At 40.5% G+C, this 24,604-nt stretch overlaps 1 protein-coding gene and 1 pseudogene across 3 annotated transcripts in view; both read right to left on the bottom strand.

Annotated features, from left to right (window-relative positions):
* The window catches only part of LOC138059501 (myotubularin-related protein 6-like), a 50,267-nt gene that overhangs the window by 25,012 nt on the left and 651 nt on the right, over nucleotides 1-24,604 (bottom strand). For 2 of the 3 annotated variants that reach the window (XM_068905146.1, XM_068905145.1), the window contains exons 2-11: nucleotides 17,214-17,396; nucleotides 14,084-14,301; nucleotides 12,261-12,366; nucleotides 7,933-8,026; nucleotides 3,218-3,269; nucleotides 2,941-3,003; nucleotides 2,564-2,810; nucleotides 1,347-1,650; nucleotides 954-1,046; nucleotides 443-515 (exon numbers count right to left, since the gene is read on the bottom strand). In XM_068905146.1, coding sequence (XP_068761247.1) covers nucleotides 443-515; nucleotides 954-1,046; nucleotides 1,347-1,650; nucleotides 2,564-2,810; nucleotides 2,941-3,003; nucleotides 3,218-3,269; nucleotides 7,933-8,026; nucleotides 12,261-12,366; nucleotides 14,084-14,301; nucleotides 17,214-17,396 — 1,433 coding nt within the window. Of the gene's footprint in view, nucleotides 1-442; nucleotides 516-953; nucleotides 1,047-1,346; nucleotides 1,651-2,563; nucleotides 2,811-2,940; nucleotides 3,004-3,217; nucleotides 3,270-7,932; nucleotides 8,027-12,260; nucleotides 12,367-14,083; nucleotides 14,302-17,213; nucleotides 17,397-24,604 lie in introns of those variants that run through there. The other variant, XM_068905147.1, reaches the window with a different exon arrangement.
* Nucleotides 8,424-9,308, bottom strand: LOC138059619 (uncharacterized; annotated as a pseudogene).

Here is a 24,604-nt window from a genome sequence, read left to right as displayed (position 1 = left end):
AACCAATCAGAAGTGAAACCAAAACCAATTGTGGCTCGCGCGATCACATTTTCCCGCGCTTTGTGTCGGCTACGTGTAATTACTTCGAGTTTTGATTGGTTTACTGGATTGTCTCCGTCCTTCTTGATTGGTCAAAGTAATTACTTTGCTTTTGGTTTTACGACACTCATTTGAAAACCGCTCTATCTCGAATTTGTTCATATATATTATTAATAAGTAATGACAGGTTTTTTCTCGTGCAATTTGGAGCAAACAAGCACTAGTAAATTTTTTCAAAGACTAAAAAATCGCACTCGCCCTACGAGCTTGTGCAATTTTCTTCGCCTTTGAAAACGATTACTACATTGTAGTTCTTATTTGCTCCAAATAACACTCAAAATCATGAGATTACCTACACTTATCATATACTAATATCTCACAATTCGATTCCACTTCAACTTACCTGTTGTCGTGTAAACTCTTCATGGAAGTCATAAACAGACCAGCCGCTAAGTTCAGTTTCCCTTAGTAGAACTCTGAAGAAAAAGTACATCCACTCGAACATCAAAAAATAGAGTAATGTTACCTAACAGCTATGTATACTACTGCAATGGAATTTTCAAAGCGTAAAAGTGTGGATAACCCACCGACGGTAATGACAGTTACCAACAGCTAACTTTCCCCGCAAAGTAACTGGAGTTTCCTTTTCAGTATATGAAAACAAATTAATATCAGGACCAAGTTAATTGAAGCATACTAGGAAAGGCTAAATTATCAAAGCTTTGAAGAACTCTGCCAGAATGAAATATTTGTTTGAAAAATCAATTTTCAGAGCTCACATCATATTCATATGTTATCTGTTACATACTGATACATATGTTTCTGGCAAGTAATGAGGTAATCTAAGCCTTTAGTACCCTAGAGAAAGTTAATTATACTGGTATTCACAGAAAACGTGAGATGAGTCTACATACTTTACAAAGTGCACTGATGGTGGATTATCAACAGCATTCAGGGCAAGATATTCCAGCCTCTGATAAAACACACTTATGTAAAAATTTAAAAACCTGAAATGAGAAAAAAATAAATAATAACACAGCTTCTTTCTTTCAGGAAATCATGTACTACTGCTGCTGCTGCTGCTGCTGCTGCTACTACTACTACTACTACTACAGTCAAGCCCTGTTGGATGGCGTTAACATGGATGGGTGATTGTCTGGCAATACCAAATGTCTCGTCAATGACAAAACAGGAATCGAACACAGCTAAAATACTGGATAACCAGAGAGCCTAGACAGTGAGTAGCGGGATATCAGATTTTGAATAGAGATAGGAGACTGCAGGTACCTAGAACTTTAGATACTAACATCGAGGCAGCAAAGTCACTTGTCTTGAGCTTCTCAGTGGCATTACTGCCTCCTCCTCCAATGCCAATTGCGGTTGCCAGTATTCCTGCACCTAGCACCCCTGATGTGCCCTGAGGAACAAGGGTGGGGCCATCAGACCCATGTGAACTGACACCTGCCACACTACTGCCACTACTACTACTCCGAGAAAGAATTCTGAAGCTACTACAACTGCTTTGACGAGTGTTGTCATCCACAGGATCATTCCCAGGTGGCATTATATGTAGATGGTCGCTTGACTGGGGCTGGCTTAATGGTTGCTTCCCTGGTGATTGAAAAATTACAATTTCACATCTGGGTTAATGTTTAGGTCTTCATCTTTCACCCAAGCAGTACAGCTTTAAAGTTGTTATGATCATAAGGTGATCAGTTAAAGTAAATGTAAATGATGTCATGAAACTTTAAACTAATCTTGTAAATTTACAGTTGGTGAATTACCCTTATTATTACATACAGGGCAAAATTACTGAATGCTGGTTGGCTGAGAGGGAGGACATTTTTTGTTAATCACAAGAGCACTTTTGATAATGAAGAGGGCATGATTACTTGATACTGATTGGTTACCAGTTGCTTATCCAGAGCTTCTTCCAGATTCTGACTCTGACTTAACTGCCATTTGTCCACATCTGCTATCTGTTGACAGCAAGGATTTATTGAATTGAACTTGAACTGCATGAAAGAATGTTAAGTTGATTTGTCACAGCATTGAATGAGCATCCCTCAATAATTTTGCCCTTTATGTGATAAACATGTAATCATAATGTGCACTAATTTCACTTGGATTTTCAAAGTTTTCAAATTTCCCTTGTCGTGAATTTTGTGAAAACTTTGAAAATACACATGAAATTAATCCTTTAAAAAATTGCCCTTGGGCCCATGTGATTACATATACTAACAATAACATTGTATCACTCAGTTTCTCCTGAAATTAAAGGAAGGAAATTCTGTCTTCCACAAGCAAAGAAAGGCCATCTTTGGGTGAACTTCAAACCCTCCCCAGGGAATAGGAGTAAAATAATCTTTCTTCTAAACTTACAAAGTTTCATACAAACATTCAGCTGGCACTCACAAATCTCTCCCCACGGAAACAAAACAACAATCCTCATTTTTTTTGACTCTTTCCATAGTGAGCACCAATCAAACACAGGGAAATATTATTATTGGTTGTGATCTCTTACCTTCAGTCCCACCCCCTTCCAAGCCAGCAGAGTGCAAACTTGATAGCTGATTATTGAGTTGTAGAGAAGCAAAGAGGTAATCTGGACTGGACTGCAAACTGTTTGGATCAGGTGGTATGTAAAAGGTGCTCAAATATTTGGGCTTATTCATGAAGATTAATCGTATTGTGCGGAAATCCCAGCATCTTACAGTCAGTGTCTTTACCTCAGAGAAACCAGCATTGCCTGCCACAGTCCTAGACACAACCTTTCAGAGGGAGATAAAAGATTAGCTGAAAATTATTCATAATGCTGTGCCTTCTTCACGACAAAATCACAGCTAAACTTAAATTATAGAACAATGTCCCTTTGGGTTTTACGTCATTGTAGAAACTAACCTTTTCATCCTCTCCTCTGTCAACTGACTGAATATTGTTCAGAGCCACTGACATTGACATATCCTTTGAAAAAAAAAATCACCAATTTTACACTTTTACATGTAAATCTTTGCTAAGACCAATGGCAATGGTAACACAATACACTGAACTAAACAACTGTTCCACAAAACTCATCAATATGATGAATATCTTTTGATGGCATGTTATGCTATTATTCATACATTTAGGCCTTTAATACTAAGTCTCTTAGGCAGACAATAAAATAATGATTACTCACATACGTATAGCCAGCTGCAGTGAGTCCAGAAAGATGACAGAGTATGACCAATCTAAAAACAAATAGTACAAACTTTGTGACAAATAACCTTTAGGGATCAATAGTATTGGACCATGCACACTGACTCAAGTGATACTTTTCTTTAAAGAAAAACCAACCTTCTATATGTGCACGGCCGTAGAAGGCCCGGAAAAACTGAGGGGGCACAAAAATTTCAACTTGTATTTTGAAAGTTGGGGGTTTGGGGTTCGGAGGATGCATTGGACGGTTGTAGGACCATTCTTTATAGGGAAGGGGGGTGACTGGAGGCATTGGTGTGATCATGTTCTCCTCCTCCAAAACGCCTTCCAGTTCTGCAGTGAGGGCAGCCTCCTCCACCGTACACGCCACGACGGAAAGCTACTGAACTTGACTTGTCTCAGCGCTAAGACCAAAGTGAAGACAGTGCTGTTAAGAGAGATGCTCTTTGCCGACGACGCTGCCTTTGACACAACAAGCGATCATAGACCACTTCGTGACTGCCTGCCAGGACTTTGGCCTTACCATTATCAAAAAGACTGAGGTACTGGCACTGGGGAACCCATGCTGAGCCAGCCATCATGATCAGCAACCAAGCACCCAACTCTGTGGACGCCTTCAAGTACCTTGGCTCAACAATCAACTCCAATCTCTCCCTGGATAGTGACTTGAATGCTCTGTATGCATCCTCAGCACCCTGTTGTATGGGAGAGAGACATAGCCTACATACACAAGACAAGAAGGTAGACTGAACACACTACACTTCAGATTCCTCCGGAATAAAAATAAAATCACCAACCAAGACGTACTTGAAACTGCAGAACTGCCAACTATCCAGTACCTCCTCTCAGAGCATAGACTATGACGTTGGCTAGGCCATGGGCCCTGAGTGCCTTCCAAAAGACCTACTCGATGCACAGCTGTCTCTAGGCAAACGATCGATAGGACGGCCACTTCTTCACCACAAAGACGTCTGCAAACAACACATAAAGGCAGCCAAATCAGTGTCGGCAAACCCGGAATGGCAACCGTATTAAGTGGAGGGTTGCTGTAGAGACGGGCTGCAAACTGGCAGAGGTAGAGAGTACAGTGCCAAACCAGCAGCAAAACCCTTGACAAGTTCTTTCCCACCTCAGTGCCTCCTTCTCTTCTGGCGATCAATTTCTCCTTTCAGACTTTACTGCATCCGCGTCGCTTTCCTCGAATTTTCTTTCCTTTTCGCTTATCTCAAGCTTCTTTAATGCTTTGAAGGCTTTTCCTGACTCGCCGCCACTGTCATTGATTCTTCCAGCAGCTCCCACTAATGGCTCTTAGCAGTGTTCTCCTTTCTTTTTCCTTTTGCCCTCAGGCTTTCGTTCTTCAACTTTGCTTTCCTGCACGTCAACAAACCTTGCGCCACTTCAACCACCCAACCAATGCCCACGACTTTTTACCTCCGATTCTATATATAGTTAAACTAATTTATTCAAATTATGACAAAACAATGTTTTTTTTAGATGACTACATTACAACAATTAGTAAAAGAAGTTCTATAACACTAAATTAGATAATACATAATACACTAGGGAATCATACAATAGGTAGTTAAAACTCATACTAACGAACAAGACGAGTGGCTAAAACTATCTACATGTACAATAAAAATAATTATGTGACAGTACCACAAATATACCATGCCTAAAATAGGATGCTGTTTTCTGGCAAGGGTGGTTTACTGGGCCTATGGGTTGTACTTTAGTACCAATGAAAAAAGTACACAAAAGGTTCCTAAAACAGGCAGCATATGACCACAAATGAACAATTACAGTTGAATCATGATTATCCTTATTTCTTGATTCTCCGGGCTTCTTCTCTGGTCCCAAATTTGTCATGAATATTATTTTATTAGTCATGATCAAGATCCATAGCCTCATTCTTTTTAAAACTACAGCATTGAAAGTGAAATATAAAAGGCGAGTTTGTTTCCCTTTCAAAATGAAAAAGCAGAGCTTGCATGTGTCGCAACTAAGGCAGAACTTTCTAATGAGTTCTGATTTGGCTTTAAGTTGATTTGTTGCTAAGTGAAATTTCACGCTCTATTGGCTTTAGCTTGTTCAGTGTGTTATGCAAAATAAACAAGCTACACTGCGTCACAAATGTTTATTCACGATCATCAGGTCCTTGAAGTTTAAGAGATCCGTTTTTTCAATAAAAGATAAACAGGACAAATGCCATAGGAACACATCAACTGAAACCGCAGTTATGATTGGTTTGCCAAGCCACCATGTTTTAAAAACGTAAACGTGGATGCAATTCCTGTCAACAAGTCTGAAAGAAACACAAGGATGAACTTGAATCCAAGTGATTTGTAAAATTTTTAAATGTTGCTTTCTTTCTTTTCTTTTCTTTCAGTTTTTGTTTCTCATTAATGTTCATATTCACGATTATCCGGACTATTTCGTCTACTCCCAACGAGTTTAGATAATCAAGGTTTAACTGTATATTAAAACTGGTTGGATACATGTTAAAAGCGGAGCACCATTGTTTAAGAAAAGTAAATATCGTAACCCATCAATGCGAGAAATCTTGGTTTTATAGCCATGTCATCGAAGATCCGTAAGTTCGTACGTACATACGTACGTCCACCCCTCCATGTAGGTATGCCAATGTGACCAGTAGCATTGCTAGTTTACAGCATACATCTTTGATATTGGACATCGCTGTTTTGATCAATTGACACCTGTCAAAACAAGGTATCCGCTGACCAGTATCACATGACCATAATTATTGCCGGCTCAAGCTTAGAGCTCACCGAGGTCAGTTGATTTTTTTTTAAGTTGACCGCTGACCAGGTACTGGTTTTCGATTGGATTGCAGGCTCCTCCTAGGTTACCTAACTCACCTAAACATAAACAAGGCTTCATTTTTAGCACGCTTTCTATGGCTCGACACGGTTACACAGCCGTACTACATCAACCATAGTTCTTACACAGTCACTGCTTTTTGTGTTCCGGTGGAAAACAGTTTGGAAGATGTTTTCTTTCTGCATTTTTCGCTGGTTTCAATTCCAGTTTGACATTATCATGATACCTGTGGTCCACAGTGGTGGCTATGCAGTTATTTAAGTCAAGTATCAGACGGATATAAACTTAAAGCTGAGTGTTTTTTTTTAATTTGCTTAGAGCTGCTTTTTTCTCTGTATTGCAATTTTTGGCATATCTTTAGAAGCTCTGATAAGGTTACATGATGCCTGGAGGACCTATGACCAGAACAGAACGAAAGGAGAGCGAAAGAGAACAACAACAACAAAACAGAATACCAGTAATAGCTCATACTTAGTGGAAGAAGTTACTCCACAAATTCTTTCTTTGGGCACTAAACTGTTTGTTATTTTTACAGATGCATTATTTAATGTGGATGCATATTTTTAAAAGGTGGTTTAATCGGTTCTTCCTTTGTTCAGGAATGAAAATCGAATTTCTATCGTCAACTGGAATTAAACAACAATTATCTGTACTCTTTTGGACAAAAAAAAAAAGTTGATTTGTTTGTTCGTTTTGCTCTAAAATGCGAGCGAACAATTATTGCTTTTTTAATCCGTACAGTGTATGCCCAACTGTTTTTCATTGTGCCTCAACAATGACAAGAAAATTTTGCCCCCACGTTATAAAGATGTAATCGCAATGAGTTCTTGTAAAATTTGGGGGAAATCTCACTAGCTTGTGTTTTCAGAAGTTTGTTTAGAGCACCTAAATGTTATTTAAGTGTTGGAACGGATCTTGTTTGAGGTTCGTCCTTTCTTGGTTGCACTGCCATTTCTCGTTTTCAGAGATAAAGTGGAATAAACTACTTCAGTAAAACTCCTTTGACCTTGAATTAAAATAGTTTTTTTTTAATGGCTTCTAATTTTAGCGTGATTCCTATTCGCTGGCTATTGACAGTTGACTCTGAAATGGCCTTTTTCCTCTTCCATTTGCTGGCTGAGGGTGTGCTTGTTTTCCTTTAAAACTCATGTGGTTCAAGAAAAATTCATTGCCAAAATGGTGAATTCCAAAGTAAATTTCCCTTGAAAAACCGATATTGTACTCATCGCTTTGTTTTTAGCGTAAAATTTACCATGAAATTCACTAGTTAGGCAATGAATTTTTCCATAGAAGAAAGCAAAGAAAATGATGTTATGGTTCAATTTTGTATTAATTTTGGTTCAATTTTTTTCAAACCAGTTCAATTTAGGTGTTCCTTTGTCTAGTATTCATTATCATAATCTGAAACAAAGGAAAATCTAAATTGAACTGGTTTGAAAAAAATTGAACCAAAGACAAAATTGAACCATAACAATGATTTAGGGCTCGTTTGATTGAACCTATTCCAGAATAAGAATACATGGAGTGATGATTAAAACGGTATGTTTGGCGCGTTTCAAAGCAGCATGGATAATAAAAATATGTTTAAAATAGCATTTTAGCAGATGTTTGACAATTTTGATGTGAATCTCTGTAAAAACGAGGGATTTCTAACTGATATTCCATGTATTCCTATTCCGGCTTACAGTCAATCGAATGCACCCTTAATTATTAAAGCAGCAACAGGAAACATCAAAACGCAGACAATTCGAAACCTTTTATTTTCATTAACCCTACAGGCAGTAAGAATAATTAACCAGGGAGCTCCGCTTTTAGGCCTACCTAAATATATATATTAAATAACACAGCCCTCACCTGAAATTTGTAAGGTACATTCTCCCAATTCCTCTATGTTTACTGACTTCAACCACCACATCATCGATAACCATTTCCACTCTTTCAGCCTCACCTGTCAAAACATTAATAATTATAATTTTATGTGGCTAAGTGCAATTTAAGCAAAGTTATTGTCTCTGTTCCTTATGTTTGTGTGCTAACTACTAGTTATGATCAAACATTGACTCCAGTTGGCGTTAATGGGGGAGCACTGCCTTGCGTTAGGTTAGCCTGTGCGACTTCCGCCGATTGTGTGACAAAGGAACCTCACTTATCTCCCCAGCACCACGAGCTGAATGCAAAACAACACGTGCTGGATCGGATAAGAGTATAGGTTAGCAGGCGATATTCAAAAGGAAATGCAGCCAACAAGCTTGGGGGACATCGCTGCGCAGACTTAACCGCCACCAATGCATGCGAGGCAGCATCCCCCCAAGCCTAAAGACAAAACTGGAAAACATGAAGAGAGACTAGACTGGTGAGAAGCATCCAGAAACGGCCGCCATCCTGGGAGCGACGGACTCTAACGTAGATTGAGGAGTTCTAATGTACAGTTTGTAACAATCCGAGGACCAGCAACTTAAAACTTTTATAAGCCAGTCAGGTAAGCCAGCAGCGGCAGCAACTGAGGCCGCGCCAATACAAAAGCTATGGCCTTTTAGGCTCCGATAGGGAAGGCCAGTGACCCTTGTACTATCCCGAAGGAGGTTGGACACCACGCTACGGGTAAGGTAACGACCTGACTGGAAATAAAACAAAAGTCCCGGTTATGGCCTAGCTAAGAGAAAATATTCTTGCATGGCTACAATGGCGCAAAGGAGTGACAAGGTGCGAGATATAGTGAATGCCCTTCTCTAGAAATGTCGGTCTTGGACGATTTAAGGTACACTGTCATGTGCTGTGGGTGTGCCAGGTTAGGATGAAAGGTTATGCAATCGGTAAAGAGATCTAAGGATGGGTGAAATTTGTTAACTCCACTGTATGTAAACTCGCTGCAACCGAGAAACGCGAAAAAGGCTAAGTTGAAAGCAGCTCAAATCACAGAAAAGTCCCGGGGTCTAAGCCATGCATGCAGAACGGGGCGAATGACAAGGAGAACCTGTGGTGTCACTGGCAAGCGACGGATGCGCTGGTTGCCCTGGTAGCGAAGGATACCACCCAGGACCTTAAGAAAGAAGCAGCTTACCCTTAAGGGGATCATTGTTCCCAGCTGTAATATGAAGATTACGATCCGCAGCTAAATAAAGTTTAATCGTGCTTTGACACACTGTTCTAGCTAGGTAGGAGGCAAAATAGATCAGTGTCCCTTCAGAGGCAGGTAATACATCCCCGTCTGGGTTGAGGAGACGGTTCATTAGACAAAATTGTAAAAATTGACATTCCCCAGAGCTGTAGGCCCGATTGATGGTCGCGGCCAGGCCCCAAGAGGCGTACCTTAGGACTTCCTCCCTCAGATGGTCATGACCGAAGGTGGGATGGTACAAGGACTCTGGTCGGCGTGGGGGGGCAAGAGACCGGAAGTGCTGCATCTGAAAGCGGGAGAGGGCGTCAGCGATCTCCTTTGAAACCTCAGGGACATGACGGGTGCACACTACAAAATTATGCTGCATAGAGAGAAGCACAAGTTGTCGAACCAAATCCATAATGCAGGGTGTCTTAGAGCGCCCTGAATTTATGATAGCGACCACCGAAAGATTGTCACACCAGAATTGAAGGTGCTTCCCTGTGAGAAAGGGGTGCCACATGGAGCAAGCAACTAAACTGGGAAAGAGTTCTTGCCATTCAATACTAATTCCGCATTGTTGACTCAAGCTCTTGTGGGGAGGCCAACGACCATGAAACCACTTTCCCTGAAAATAGCCCCCAAATCCTATTGAGCCTGCAGCGTCAGATAAAAACTTTCCACATGGCCAGGTCCTTAAAAAATTCCTTATTAAGCCTTATGTGGTGAAAACGACTGGGGACCCCCCTGGTCAAATTAATCGCCCGCTGTAGAAAGGTCCTGCCCGACATCACCACTTTGCATGCAAATTGAAGAGTTCCGATTAGTGATTGTAAATCTACGAGACGAACTGATCGGCGGTATTTAAAAGAGTTAAGCAAAACATCGATCCTGGAGAGTTTACCCTGGGGTAAGCGGGCCTCCATGCACACGCTGTCTAAGACGATACCCATGAACTCGATCTCCTAACAGGTGCCTATGGTCTTGGAAGTGATGACGGGGGCTTTTAGTGACATGAATACATGTAATGTTCAGAGTACTAAAATTAGTTAAACATGCCAATTTGGATCGTTCCGCAATGAAAAAAATTTAATTGTCCAGGATGTGAATAGCATACTGAATGCCGTAGTTGTTTTTAAGAATCCATTCTAGACCGTCCGACAGTTGATTAAAAAGGAATGGGGCACTATGGAGCCCAAATAGAAGATAGATATTGACATAGTACTGGGATTGCCAATGAATTGCCAGTAAGTGCCAGTCATCAGGATGAATGGGTATGAGGCGGAAGGCTAATTTTAGATCAGTTTTGGCCATGAAAGCTCCCCTACCCAGGGATTGGAGGATGTGTGAAAGGCGTCATCGACCCGAACATAACTTTAGCAACCGGAAGGCTTGTTGAAATCGAAGCACACAGTCTGGGGTGATTTCTAAATAGTTTTCATATGCTTTTATAGCTAGACAAATGTCTGCTGGCATAGCCAGTCGGAAGAGCTGTACTATGAGCGAACTTAGTGTTAAACGTGTCAACTCTTAGCCGTGAATAGAGCTTTGCAAAAAGTGCCAATGTCATGGATCGTACTAGCCTGCTGGCGATAACAAAGCCGTGAAGTTCAGAGCAAGAATACAATAAATCCTTAGTGTTTGCTGACCTTGGCAACTAGACAGCACATTTAACCACTACATTGAAAACAGAGCTGCCATGAAAGGGTTACAGATAACATCGTCACGATTCATTAACTACATTTTACTTGCGTGACAGTAAAATTGCCTTTTATATCAAGCCAATGCAAGTTCATAGCAAGCCAATGCCGTCAGCAGATTTCCCCATATAAAGCGTATTGTATGTGTCATGATGATTGTGGTGAATTGAAATGAAAGAAAAACCTTTGCCCTTGAATTCCATGGTGGAATTTTAACAATGGGAACATTTTAACCAGGAATATTTGACTCAATTTGGTGGGCTTGTGAGAATTTTAGTGTTCAGCCTTGGTATTTGACTATAACCGTTGACAACCGAGGAACTGATAATTGCTCAATTCGCGTCGAATCTGGAAAAAACCCACACAGGAAGGAAGTTTCTTCTAGACTTTAAAATCACTCGCGTTTAGAAATTACTGGCAATAATGTCACTAACGTGTTCTTCTACTTGCACTGTATTTTGATAAGCAAGAATAGTTAAGCCCTATTAAATGCTATAAATGTATTTAATTTAATAAATGCCGTAAACACCGGCGTATAAGCCGCACCTTTTTGCTCAAATATTTCGGATCAAATCGGGGATGCGGCTTATCTGCGAGAACATCTAGACACCATGCCGTAAATTTGCATAAATTAACAAGTTTAGCGAAAATTCTTAAGTCTGTATAGACCTGTGCAGCAAATTAATAAGAACTTCATAAAACAATACCACATTACGCATTGATCATTGCTTTTGCGAGTTTGGTGGCTCCTAAAAGAGCCGTTTTTGTTTGAGCTTACACAATGAGTAAACCTTCTTCGTTAAAAGATCTTTTAACCGGTTCAACATTGCCTTTCTTGAGCAGGTGAACTTCACTCTGAAGGAAATCTCCATTCCACAACAAAGTTGTTTACAATGTCGACGATGGCCGCTCACTTCAGCAGAAATCGATCTGATGAGGTGTTGTTGCATGTAAATTCTAATGAGAAATGGACAGGAATGAAAAATACTGTATTAAAAATGCCAGAGAAAGATCAAATGTATGTCCTAGTCGGATTTTCATACTATTAGAGAGTCAAAATTATAGGTAAGAGTTTGAGTATTCTCTGTTTTAAATGTTAGTGAGTTAATACGCGGGTTGACGCGTGCAAGAAACTTGAAGAAACAGTGCATTTACATGTAAGACATCTTTGTCAAGACTCCACTTTTGATTTATTTTAATTTCTTTCAAATTTTTTTTTTCCAAAATCTAAGTTGCTAAACTCAGGGTGCGGCTTATCTGCGAGTGCAGCTTTTACGCCGGTGTTTACGGTAGTTATAGCCTGCAGTTAGAGAGGCCACACATGTTTTTCTAAATTTGGTATGCATTTGAGTAGCTGCAACTATGAAGCAAAGTGAATGCCTTACCTGGGAAATCCACTAAATCATCACCAAAGGAAATTGGAAGTTCATATCCAGTTTTCTTCTTACAAAGAGAGTACAGTTCACGATCCACACACCATCTTGGTATGGGCTAGAATGGAAAATAAAAATAATTAAAACAAAAGAAAATTTCCTTGGCAAACGGTGATAACCTGGATACTGTCAGATGTGACGGCCATTAGATTTACGAAGCAGAATTAATTTTTTCATTGCTTTCAGGTAATAGACCTTATGCATGATGACGGCATAATTATGCTCAATAATTCACCATCAAGCTTTAGTTTGCAAAACATTATTCCATCATCTGACCATGAAATACCAGTCTGTTCCTACAGTATGTGGGTTTTCTTTACAAGTTTGCTCCTTCGGGATTCAGCTCAAGCAAAATTTGATTTTTGAAATCGAGGCTTGGTGGTGAAATCAGCTAATCAGACATCATCAATCATAAGGGATCTTAAACAGTAGACACACAAAAACCCCCGACAGTGAAAAGAGAAAAAAAAGGCAGTAAAAAAATGAAACCTACATTCTGCCTCAAGATAAAAACCAACCAGAGAAAAAGAATGATGATCTGCGTTAAACTTTAGAAGACAGTTTTTGATTGGATGTTCATGTGTTCTTAACCTTTCACCCTTAGGGGGTTCCCTGTAAGGCCCACTGATAAGTAAAATTATCTGGCATTAGACAGAGTGAAATCTGTAAGTGCATGGCATTCTTGGGAAGGTAATTAGGGTTAATTAATTTACCCTTTACCTTCAAGGGAATCCTCATTGATGAGTAAAATCATCTGGTGTTAGACAATAACATCTAGGTGGCACTACTCTTAGGAGGGACAGGGTTATAAATATTCGATCCTATTAATTTTACATAATAAGCTAACGATACATGCATTTTGATTGGTTTTCACCTATGATCTCTAGAGGACAGATGCACAGCTGACGTCATCATGCCAGTGGCATGATTCTCTCAACCAATTACAGCTCTTTGTTTTCAGTGCAGCAACTAATCAGTTTGCTTCAGTTTGTATAGACTGACAATATATTACATCAAAGTGCTATAATTGTCTTTTCAAGTGGGGAGAGTAACCTTTTTCGAATACCTTAGAAAGGATTCTTTCTGTATATTTTATTTCTTAATTTATAATTACATTCGTAACACAAATAGATTCCATGTTGCCATGCGTCTGTTCAGTAATAGAAAGATCACTGAAGACGTCAAAATGTGATACATGTAAGAACATCAGTGACACACTCGGCTATCGCCTCACATGCCACTTTTTTGTTCTTACGTGTACCACATTTTGACGTCATCTGTGATCTGTAACTTAACAGATGCACAGCAACAAGGAATCTATTTGTTCAATATCCCTCATTTGTGTGACACTGATAGATGATTTTACACATCAATAGGGAACCCCTCAGGGGCGGAAAGGTAGTTCAATATGAAAATTAAGGCAAATCCACTCTACTTTAAACCCAGTTACGAATTAAGCACCAGAAAAGGTCACATTTTTTTCAACCAAAATATTCAGAAGAAGGAGTTTTTTTCACAGCAAGAACCACACACACTCCTAAAGACTACTGACCCTGGTGATCAAAAGCACACCTTTCACCACGGAAATCCACCAAATCATTAGATCCTAAGATTCCCATGTCATAATAAGTGTGCTTTCTTTGGATTCAAAATCATGTTTGGACTTTAGTAAGAAGTTAAACAAATCACTTTAAGGATTGAGAATCATGGATTTGTATTTTCCCTCGGAAACATAGCCTAACATCATAAATTTTAATGTATTATGCTCAAAATACCTGAGATGCCTTTAAAGTCACTTCAAGGAAAATTTCACCACGAATGTTATCTTTGGCTAAAATTTTACCCAAAGGAAACCAATAAGCTGTTGTGTCCTCCGTTAAAATTGAAATAGGAATTTGAATCCTTCCCATGAAGTCGTCGCGATTGAGAGTGTCATAGTCCCATACATCGATTTGAATGTAGTGATGAATACAGCAATTAACTGCACTTTCAGCTACAAAAAAGTACCAGTACCAGTATGAATAACTCATTGTCTATTGGACAGGTGTAATTTATCACAGGATTTCTTGAAGTAAAAGATCATAAATGTAGGTTCATTTTCTTCAATTCCCACCAGCTCCAAATTAATGTTATTGATAACCAGCTCAAAAACATAACATTTCATTTAAAACACCACAAGCAGTACAGCAAAAATAATTTTCAATACCCAAGTGCCACAAGTCTCCTTATAGTGCTAGTTTAATAGTGGGTGAACTCCTAAATGAGTAATCTGATTTCTTTCACTGCATAGACGGCAGAGCAGGTGGAAATTAGTCGCCCCGAACAAACATTGGGGGATTAAAAGCATAAACTAGAATACTTGGAATACTCCATTAGACAAGGTACAACTCACATCAGCTATGCCACAGGTTCCCCAAACTGATGCAATCACTGAATCAATGATTACAATTGGAAAAAACAACAGTACTGTGTACTGTGTGAAAGTGACATTTTTAATAAAAACTTACATCTTACTTCGTTTTATTTGTGAGGCTTCTTATGTCTTCTGTGTGGTTTTTGTAATGCCTTAAGTGATTTTCAGGGAGCTTTGATTGTTTTTAGCCACAGAGGTTTCCCTCTGTATATAAATTAACCCAAGATCACTCAAAATTTACCCAAAAAATTGAAAATACCGCTCAGACCAAGGACGATAGTGCTGCTACATAATTATGTCAGTCCTCATATGAGACTAAAGTTTATGGAAATGAATTAAAAATTCGCTGAAACTGGCTGATTTTGCTTTCGGGGGAGGCTTTCTTCCAATGTTGCGTGCACCAATGCAAACAGTTGAAAAACACTTAACCAACCGGGCCCCCGAGTTCAAATTTGTTACACACCGGGTGGGAGACAATGTTTTGGTCTCAGTGACAGGTACAACATAGGGCCCTACTCTGGAAAGTATTGAGCTTTCACACAGAAACAGATGAAACTCAGGGAAACGCTGATGTATTAAACTAAAGATGTTTTGCAAACAAAACATAAACATTCAGAGTGTTTTACAGTGTACCTGTCACTGATTCAGTGATTGTGTCAGTTTGGGGAACTTGTGGCTATGCTGAAAGATTTTGGACTACAGCAAGCAGAAAAAAATTGGCCATTACTAAACAACGAAACAGTGAAACAACGAAACAGCGAACCTCCGAAACACCATGTATGACCCCACCATACATTGAATACCAACTGACAAAGGTTGCATTTGAGATTAAAGTATCATTTTAAGCCTAAGTAGGCCTAAAACGTTATTGCTCCTAATCTCAGTCTTAATCTGAATCGTAATCTCAATCTCAATGAATTAGAAGCAATAACGTTTTAGGCCTAAAACAACACTTAATCTTTAATCTAACCGTTGTCGGTTAGTATTTGATGTACATTGTATGGTGGGGTCATACACGTGTACATGTGTTTTGATGCTTCGTTTCCCTCTTTCGTGGTTTAGTAATGCCAGAAAAAAAATAAACAAAGACAAGCAGCACTTGCTTTAATTTGGACATTTCTGCAAGTGGTCTAAAAATACATGTAGGTTGATAAATGATGCGAATCATTCTTTTCAAAAATTCTTCGTTCTACACCACAGTAGTCCACTCATTACCTGAAGTTAATCCATTGACTCCTGGAAGTGAGACTTAACACATTTTACTCTGTCTAAAGCCAAATGATTTTACTTGTCAACTGGGGGAGTTCTAGGGCACCTGTAAATTATCTGCTTGCAATCAGGCATACTTTTCTTTGGACAGGGTGGGAAAAGATATGCCTGATACAATTTCTTAACGAGTTGTCTGCCCCCCACCTGTCAAATCATTGTGACATGTGCATCATGTGTCATGCTATAAATGAGAGCCGATCAGATTTTCCTGCAAATCACCTGCATGTTGCGATTCAAGGAAACACGACAAAAACAAAATAGAACTCTACCTGGAATGTCTGCGAAGTCAGACCTTGACAGTTGGTTTGGTTTCTCTGTTTAATCCATCAAGGAACAAAGAATTTCGAGATAAGCCAAATCCTTCATGTTATCAGGCACAATCACCAGTACAATGAACTTTATAATTTGAACTCAAATATTTAAGATGCCAATAAAAGATGCTAATATCTCCGTGAAAAATGGACTTTGAGAAATCCTATTTTTCCAGCAGCAGCTACTCAACTATCCTTTTGTAAGAAGGGTGTCACTAAAGCATTGTTCAGCGCTTCAGTACAAAGTGTCTAATTTCTCTGTCAAGCTCGGTGATTCCCTGATTGTGGCAGCACTAAGTTCTATTCGGTTCTTTTTGGATTCAGTAGTTGTTGCTTTCGATTAGGTATATTCCAAAGGACTTACCACAATTACGAATGTTTTGAGTCGGTGGAATTGGAACGATGCATTTTTTTCTAGAATGTTCAGGACTGTAAATAACATTATTGCCAAATCCCATAGGAAATTTTTTAGGCAAACCATTCCTCGGATGCATTCTCTCTGCTCTTTCTTTCTGAAGTCAAAGCAACAGCAGGTGTAAACAGAGCCAAAACATCATTCCTGTTCAAACCCTTCTTGGCGGCCATAATTTGATCAGTTACATTGTACAAGAAGTATGATTTGCATCTGTAACCAATCGGAGTGAAGCTCGAAGAGCTCTATTGTTTTTCCGCCAATCAGAAAAAAGTCCAGATTATGGCTTTTTTATATGTGATGTGACAAAGCAATGTATCATGCCCTCTTCCCATGAGAGATATAGAGGGATATTTATAAATACTCATTATAGGGAGAGGAAATGATCTCAGGCCAGGGCCCGTGGGGAGTCGATAACTTAATCAGTCAAAACCTATTTCCCCTCCAATAAACAAGTTAATTAATAACTACTTTATTCAAACAGGAGTTTTACATGATACCTGATTCATTCTGCATTAGTTGTGGCACACCACTGATGTCAAATTGCAATGTCTCATTCCATGTTGGAGAAATTGTGCTATATTGTACTGTGGTGCGCTGTTCTTGATTCCCAACCTTTACAATGCAATATGGATCGGACTTGCCTGTAGGATCCATAACTGCTAGATTCCTTCCTTCGACAACTGAAGCAAAATAGGTATACAATATCAAAATAAAGTAGAACCTAACAGTTTATAACTCTTTATAATTTGGGGGCTGTTCTTAAGTTACAGCCCACACTTTTTCCAGCTCAAGTTTGGTCCTCAGACTATAACTGGAAAAAGGAAGAAGCCATAATGTACAGTTCCTCCTTATGGCTAATAAAAAGAGGGTAGCAAATATAAGATGTTTATTGCTTCTCTAGAAATGTGAAAACACCTTAAAAAGCAATGGATATAATGTAGAATGCAACCTGCAATTTTGCTATTATAGGCCATGGTACCTTGGAGAATTTAAATGCAATTTAAAAGAGTATAACTTGGCAATATCAAAGTTTGCCTGCACTGTACAAGTGAGCAGTGGATGGCTTGGTGCGATGCCCAGATTTACAGTATCTCAGCATCATGGCCGTAGCATAGGATTTTCTTTGCTAGGGTGGTCAGCAAGCATATTTTTGGTGCCACTGCTTGCCCTGGTTTTCTTTTTATTGAAATGTCAGCCTGCTCGGCTGGGTTGTGCTTGTCAGCCATCACGGCGTTATTCAATCTAGGGGCTGGCGATAAAAAAAATGAAAGCACCTTGATATTAATTTGGCAGGTACCCAACCTCCACTTAGTGATGCTCCTGTTAAGGAGTTTGAGAGAGGCTGAATAACCTTTCTAATGTGCTTCAAGATTATTTACATTATCACATATGTACTATGTAAATTAACTGTTGTGTGCGTCAAACTGGTGACACCCTGTAGCAAACTCAACAGAACTAGACACTTTTAGCACACTGTTTTACCCAGCCCTTTCAGTGTATGGTGATGTAAGGTCACACTTGATTCTTCTTAAGGTATTTGGGAATGTCTCACAAACATTCTACATTCTGTGACTCATGCCTGTGTCATGTTATCTGTTGTGGTGTGGTGAATTTAATTTTATGTCTGTTTCATCCCATAAGACAAGATTTATGCCCCCATGTACTTCCAAGGGAAATAAAAATGATTCATAGTTCCAAGTACATTTTCGAGGATGAACAATCAATGTACTTCACTTGAGTAATCAACTTCACAGTAGCATCTATCAGTGCCTCTCCTGAATAACAATTATTGTTCAAATGCCATCAATCCAAAGACTACAACAAAATTCCTTGAGACAGCTCACCATTACAAAAAATTGGCACCTTTGCATGTTTCTCTTCCCTCACATCCCTACGTTTGCATAATTCAATCACCTGTACATGTACATACTGTGAGCTAAAGGAAGAATGATTTGTTTCAAAAATATTATGTCAGAGGCAGCAGGACAATTCAATTTTATCAAGGTGGGGTAAGTAAACTGCTGGTTTGCATGTGACATCATGGTGGCCATGTTGGATGGCAGGAACAATAACCTGTCTCTCTGCAGGGTTCAATGGAGGAGCAGGCGTGGCTCAGTTGGTTGATTAGTGAGCGGCTTTCGGATTAAGAGGTTCCCCGTTCGATCCTCGGTGACTTCAACATCTGTTTCGACTTTCCTATGATCCGTGTAGCAATATCTTTAAATACAGTTAATGTCACACATGACGCAATTGAAGACGCAGTATTAGTGGGAGCAAAAGGCAGGGGATAAAGTGTTGTCCAGGACCCGACTGCTGCCTGCCACTGGGAGGCCAGTCATTGGAGATAAGCTAATGTCAGTGAGTGGCATACTGGCCACGCACAGAGCACAGCTGGCCTGAGCAGCATGTACCTATGCTAAGCTCCTAGAAGGTTGGGCCAGCAAGAGAAAGTGGATGTGCCATTGTTTCTCATCCAAGCTAGGGCAACCCCGGCATCGCTTCAGTGTGGGACTGAAGGGTTGGTGCCGCAAACACTTTTCCCCATGGTTCTGGAACAGAATCCTCCTGCATGGGGGCTACTGAGGACTGTTTAGAAGAAAAACAGATGCTCCACCTACATGTAGGATGGTGCAAATGTAGCATGCTGTTAGAGCCTCAGACGGGATTCTTCTTACAGGGCTATTCCCTTACCAGATCACTAAATAGTAAGAAAAAAAGGTCCAGTGTCCTTTAATTAAACGCATAATAAAAATACACAGCAAGAACATAAGCCAGTGGCAAAGCCTGGCCAGCAAAATTCATAGCAACAAAGATCTTTAACAAGATCACTAAAGCACCAAGAAAAGTTCAATGTCACTTAAATCTATGTAATGATATAAGCAACTATTACATAAGCCAGTGGAAAAGCCTGACCAGGAAGGATCAAACAAGGATCCTTAACGAGAGCACTTAAAATCAAAGGCCCACCTTTAACTGACAGGCTTTCAGACCATTTGTTTTGTTAAGGAAATACGCACAGCGGATCAAGCGATTGGATGGATTACACCTTTGACAGGATTTTTAAGATGAAAATAGGTCCCTGCATGCAACGCCCGTAGGGTGAACATGGAAAAGATACCCTAAATAACAATTCGGTGCACAATAAAATAAATGTCAATAACACAGGTTAATGGCAAAGCCTGGCGAAAACGTTGATAGCACTCAATCACTTCCAGAGATCGAGGGTTTCAAGGCTTTGTGTAGGCGTGTGGTCACCGGCCATGTTGGAAGGGATTTGGAGTAAGGTAGCAACAGGGAGGTGAATGTACCTTTCATAAGACTGTCAGAACGCCAACAACCCAACATTTTAATTAGCCAGGAAGGTACACCGGCAACGGCAGCCGTTGCTGCTCCCCCAATACAGAAACTGTGGGTGTTGTAGTCGTTGGAGTGTAGGCTGCACAGATCGATGAGGGCATGTAGGTTAGATGCCAATGAATGCCGGGATAGGGGTGAACCATCCTTAAACTGGAACAGGAAACTGTTTGGGTCGAAGTCAAGCATTCGAAGGATGTAGCTGCGCACCACAGAGACAGCACAAATGATCGTATGGGACTTGGCAATAATGAGCCATAATGAGTCGAGTTCCTTGCCGGAAGGGGTCGGTCTTGGATTACTTGATGCAGACCTCCATGTGATGTGGTGTGGTGATGTCAGGAACAAAGGTTACATCAGAGCGGGTGAGGTGTACGTTGCGGTTGAAAGGACCATTACAGAGATCCCAGTTGGTAGCCAGAGACATTGTTGGTTAAATATGGGTCAGATATTCCGGGATGAGGTGAGGCTTCTGGAGCCAACTCCCTGAAACGTTCCATCTGGAAACGAGAAAGGGAGTCAGCAATGTTGTTATGTGTGTCCTCTAAACATCATACGGGTGGAAGATAGGACGCCATTTTTTTGAGTGCTTTTTGGGGACTAGACCTAGAGGGAAAATAAGATTATGAAAGTTGTAAATGGGGGGCAAAAGGAAGGGGCCCGCTGTCTGTACGACCATTTTCGAACTTCAGTGAGCAGATTCTGTTCCAAAATGTCAGGGTGCAGTTGAGCCGAATGCAGATTAGGGCAGGACGTGCTAGTCCTGGGGCCAGAATAGCCAATACAGAACCCTTCCCTCACCCCCTGGCAAAGAAAAAATAAATGATGGGTTAGGGGAACCCTCACGATAGTTTTCAAGTAGATTAATCTTCACAGGAGTCTTAGGTTTCTGGGTGAGGAGAAAGTCATCTGCGTTTGGGATCACTTGACTTTGATGACTTTCGATAACTTTCCAGGGCCCTGGCTTGAGTAGGTCGTTTCCGGGTGGGGTTCCCCCACAGCCTGGGACTAAGCAGTGGTGGGTGAAAGGGCAGGGTGACCTGACACAGGAGAGTCCCTTGTTGTAACTGCGGCACTGGTCCCCAGATCGGCATGGGCTGTCCCTGTGGGAAGAAGGAGGGCAAGTTTGAGCCATATGATCTGCTCCCCCCCCCCCCCCCCCCACATGTGTAACAGGCCGAACGAGACATACCTGTTAATTTTTCAAGGTAGAGATGGGGATGAATGGCCTACCAGGACAGAGTAGGGTCCCTTGCAGCTCTCCTTCTGAAGTCCGGGTCATAAGCCAGCCAGGTAAGGCCCAAAAGCTTTTTGTGGGCCGATTGAATAACGTTAAGATGAGGAAACATATCCACCACCCAGTGAGGGTATGCCCCTAAAACGACAGCAGCGTACACAGAAATAGCCGATAGCCAACGATCAAAGGAATTGATTGGCATTTTTTTGGCTATTTTCTGGCAAGGAAAATGGATGGGTACCAAGTCGCCATATAAGGATGTGTTAAGAGAGAAAGCTGAATTTTCGGGGAGCATTGATACAAAATCAACAAACTCACCCTGCTGTATAGCTTTCCTTGTTTTGTCGTCCACATGAGCGGCCAGGTCGGCGGAATGAGAAACTCATGAATGATTTGGCATGAGCCTTTGGACAGCTCTTGGGTCTCTGAGGTCTATAGTAGGTGGTGATCATTGGCTTGGGGCGTAGGCAGCCATCTTGCTTTCTCTAATAGCTAATATAATTGCTGTGATCTCATAGACGTTGAGGTTTCTATGACTATCGAAGAGGCTAGGCGTAGGATCAGGCAATATGTTCACGGGTGGATCTTGTTCCGTATTTTGAGGGTCACTGACAGCAGCAGCAACAGGTTTGGCTTGAGCGCCCATCAAAGTTTTAGATCGCTTCGAATGCGTGGTCGGCGCTGCTGTTGTTTTCCTTTTTGCCGCTGATTGTGGTTGGTTTTTTGGTCGTGCAATTAGCAGCTGTAGCTGGCCAGTAATCGGCAGGTTTTTCTGCTGGCATAGTAGTTGGAGCACCTATGTTGTCATTTTCGTATAGTCGCTCATGTGGAAATTTAGAGAGCAAGAGAAAAAAACTCACTTTACAGTCAGTAAAGACTGAGGATTTCTCAGACAAAATGTGCACATATAGCAGCCGCAACAACTTTGATTGGGTGGCAAGTTGGCTGCACGTGTTGCCAAAAATCTCATTGGTTCCAGTAAAAGGAGGCGGCAAAAACATGTGTTGATAGGGTGTGAAGTGCACAAACAAACAGCTGACGCAATCAGTAAGGTACAGAGGTCAATTGAGTTAGACATTAACTACAGTTTATGCTAAAGCAGAAAGTGCCATTAAACGGAGCACAGACAGAGGAAGGGCGGTAAAGTGAACATCTTCGGCTTCCATTGATACCAGTTTCGTAGCTGAAGGAACTACCGGCATTAAATAAAAGTACCTTTACTTTTCTTTATTAACTAAACTTTATTATGCAAATTCTGTATTGTATTGTATCGCCATCTAACATGGCCACAGTAACCTTGGCAAGGTTTCCACACAGATCCCTACTTCATTATGCATACACTCCTTTGTTTCAAGAAAACAAGAGCGATAACAATAGATGTCCTTTGGGACTGCGACTTTGTTCTTTCTTTTTAGAGGACTTTAAAAAACTGGTAAAACTTCTGACTGAAATACGGAAAGCTGAACATTTTTTCCTGCATTTTTGGCACTTTTCCTGCAGTTTTAGCAATTTTTCAATTTTAGAATAGGTGAACGAAAGAAGTGGAGTTTCAAGCAATCATTGTAATAGGGTTCAGATTCTCATACATAACAAAAAGACCAAATAAACGTACTGTTATAAATTAATTTAATGCCTAAATTTGTACCTGCACAATTTTCGTGCAATTGTTCTTTCTTTCTGTTTGCAAATTCGTGGAGGCACTGCAAAGTGTATGTTTTCTGTATAAGGCATGGCCATTCAGGATCACAAGGGCTTTTGCGTTTTATCGCTCTTTGAGGAGATTGGCGCAATATGCTCAACAATGCTTCCAAGTGTATAACTTTGGTACAGATCCATGGATGTTCCTGTACGAGGCATATTATTTTGTTTCACTCCCCATCATGTCTTTTCAATGCCCTGCTGTGGGCTCGTTTGTCTGGGTCAACGAAGTTTAGGCGATGGTTACCTATGAAATGATGTTAGCCCTTGTCTTGTAGTTAATCGTAAGCTTTCCAGCCACAGGTCGCTAGGGCTTAAGGTTAGGGGTAGCTTACTGCCAGAAAGTCATGAGTTCCGGTATATTGAAGGTTATCCATTGCAGTATTTTCTTGAGCATCGCAAAACAAATCCATCTACCGATGCACTTTGTCTTTTCCAACTACATGACCGTGTTTCCACACAGGTTTTGGACATTTCATGGACGACAAAAGTAAACTGTGTTCTTTGCACGAGTCTATGAACCGCTCAGGATTGACTAAACTGAAGCAGAGACAATTTCCAAATGTTCAAATCTCACTTGGTGCTATTACTTCAGTACCAATCTTGATTATTATGAAAACACTAGTTTGCTTCAAACTAAGGGAAATGATTTTCATTGAATGAACTTGTGCATTAAAGTTTCCCAGGAAGGATGCACCAATCAGACTGGAAGTGTGGTACACCCTTCCATGCAATGAACTTATAAGTGTGCCACATGGGGCATGAAGGAAAAGCAGGTCACAGATCACAGCGATACTGGACAAACCTAAAACTATCACAGGGACTAACCTTAAGCCTAAACAGGTCTTACGTTGAAATTGGGGATACAGTTACTTCAAGAGTAGAAAAACAGAGACCTCTGAACCGTAACCTACGAGTTGTAGATTCGATTGTGGGTGCTTGGCATGGCACATGTATATAATTACTTATCATTACTATACAAATAGTTAAACAGCATAATTTCAAAATAAAGGTCATTTTCAAGGTATGAATTAGTAACTTGACACATTAGCTCAGTGGTCAAAAACCTGGACAAGCAATCCAGAGGTTTGCAGAGGGTCAGAGTTCAAGGCAAGCTGCAAGTGACATCATTGTACAAAATGGCTGAACAGGATCTGGAAAAAAGGACAGGACGAAGGGACAGGCAGAGACGAAAAGGAGCAACAGTGTGAGAGATGTGGGCAAAGAAGAGAGAGACGAAGGGAGAAAGGGAGAGGGAGCGAGACGGAGAGAGAAATGAGATCCATTTTTACTCATCCAGTAAGTACAAATTAGCCACGTATATATTCAATTCCCTTGGGAACATGTATTGTTCTACAAAACAATAGCGCAAATGCACAATTAATTTATTCCGCATGCATGATGAGGTAGGGACCTATTTGAGCTTACCTCCTCTACATAAACTTACATATATTTTCCTTTTTGAAGAAAAAACCGGACAATAAAGCGAAATGAGAAATAGGATGATAGACAGGGCCGTAGCCAGAAAAAAATTATGATTATGACTGAGGCAATTATGTCCATGGTTAAATTCTCTTCGTAGGGATTCTAGGTGTTTAT

The sequence above is a fragment of the Montipora capricornis genome, chromosome 8 (genome assembly GCF_036669925.1).
Source record: "Montipora capricornis isolate CH-2021 chromosome 8, ASM3666992v2, whole genome shotgun sequence".
NCBI lineage: Eukaryota > Metazoa > Cnidaria > Anthozoa > Scleractinia > Acroporidae > Montipora > Montipora capricornis.
The sequence above is the reverse complement of the archived record's forward strand: the minus strand, read 5'-3'. Positions and strand labels throughout refer to the sequence as shown.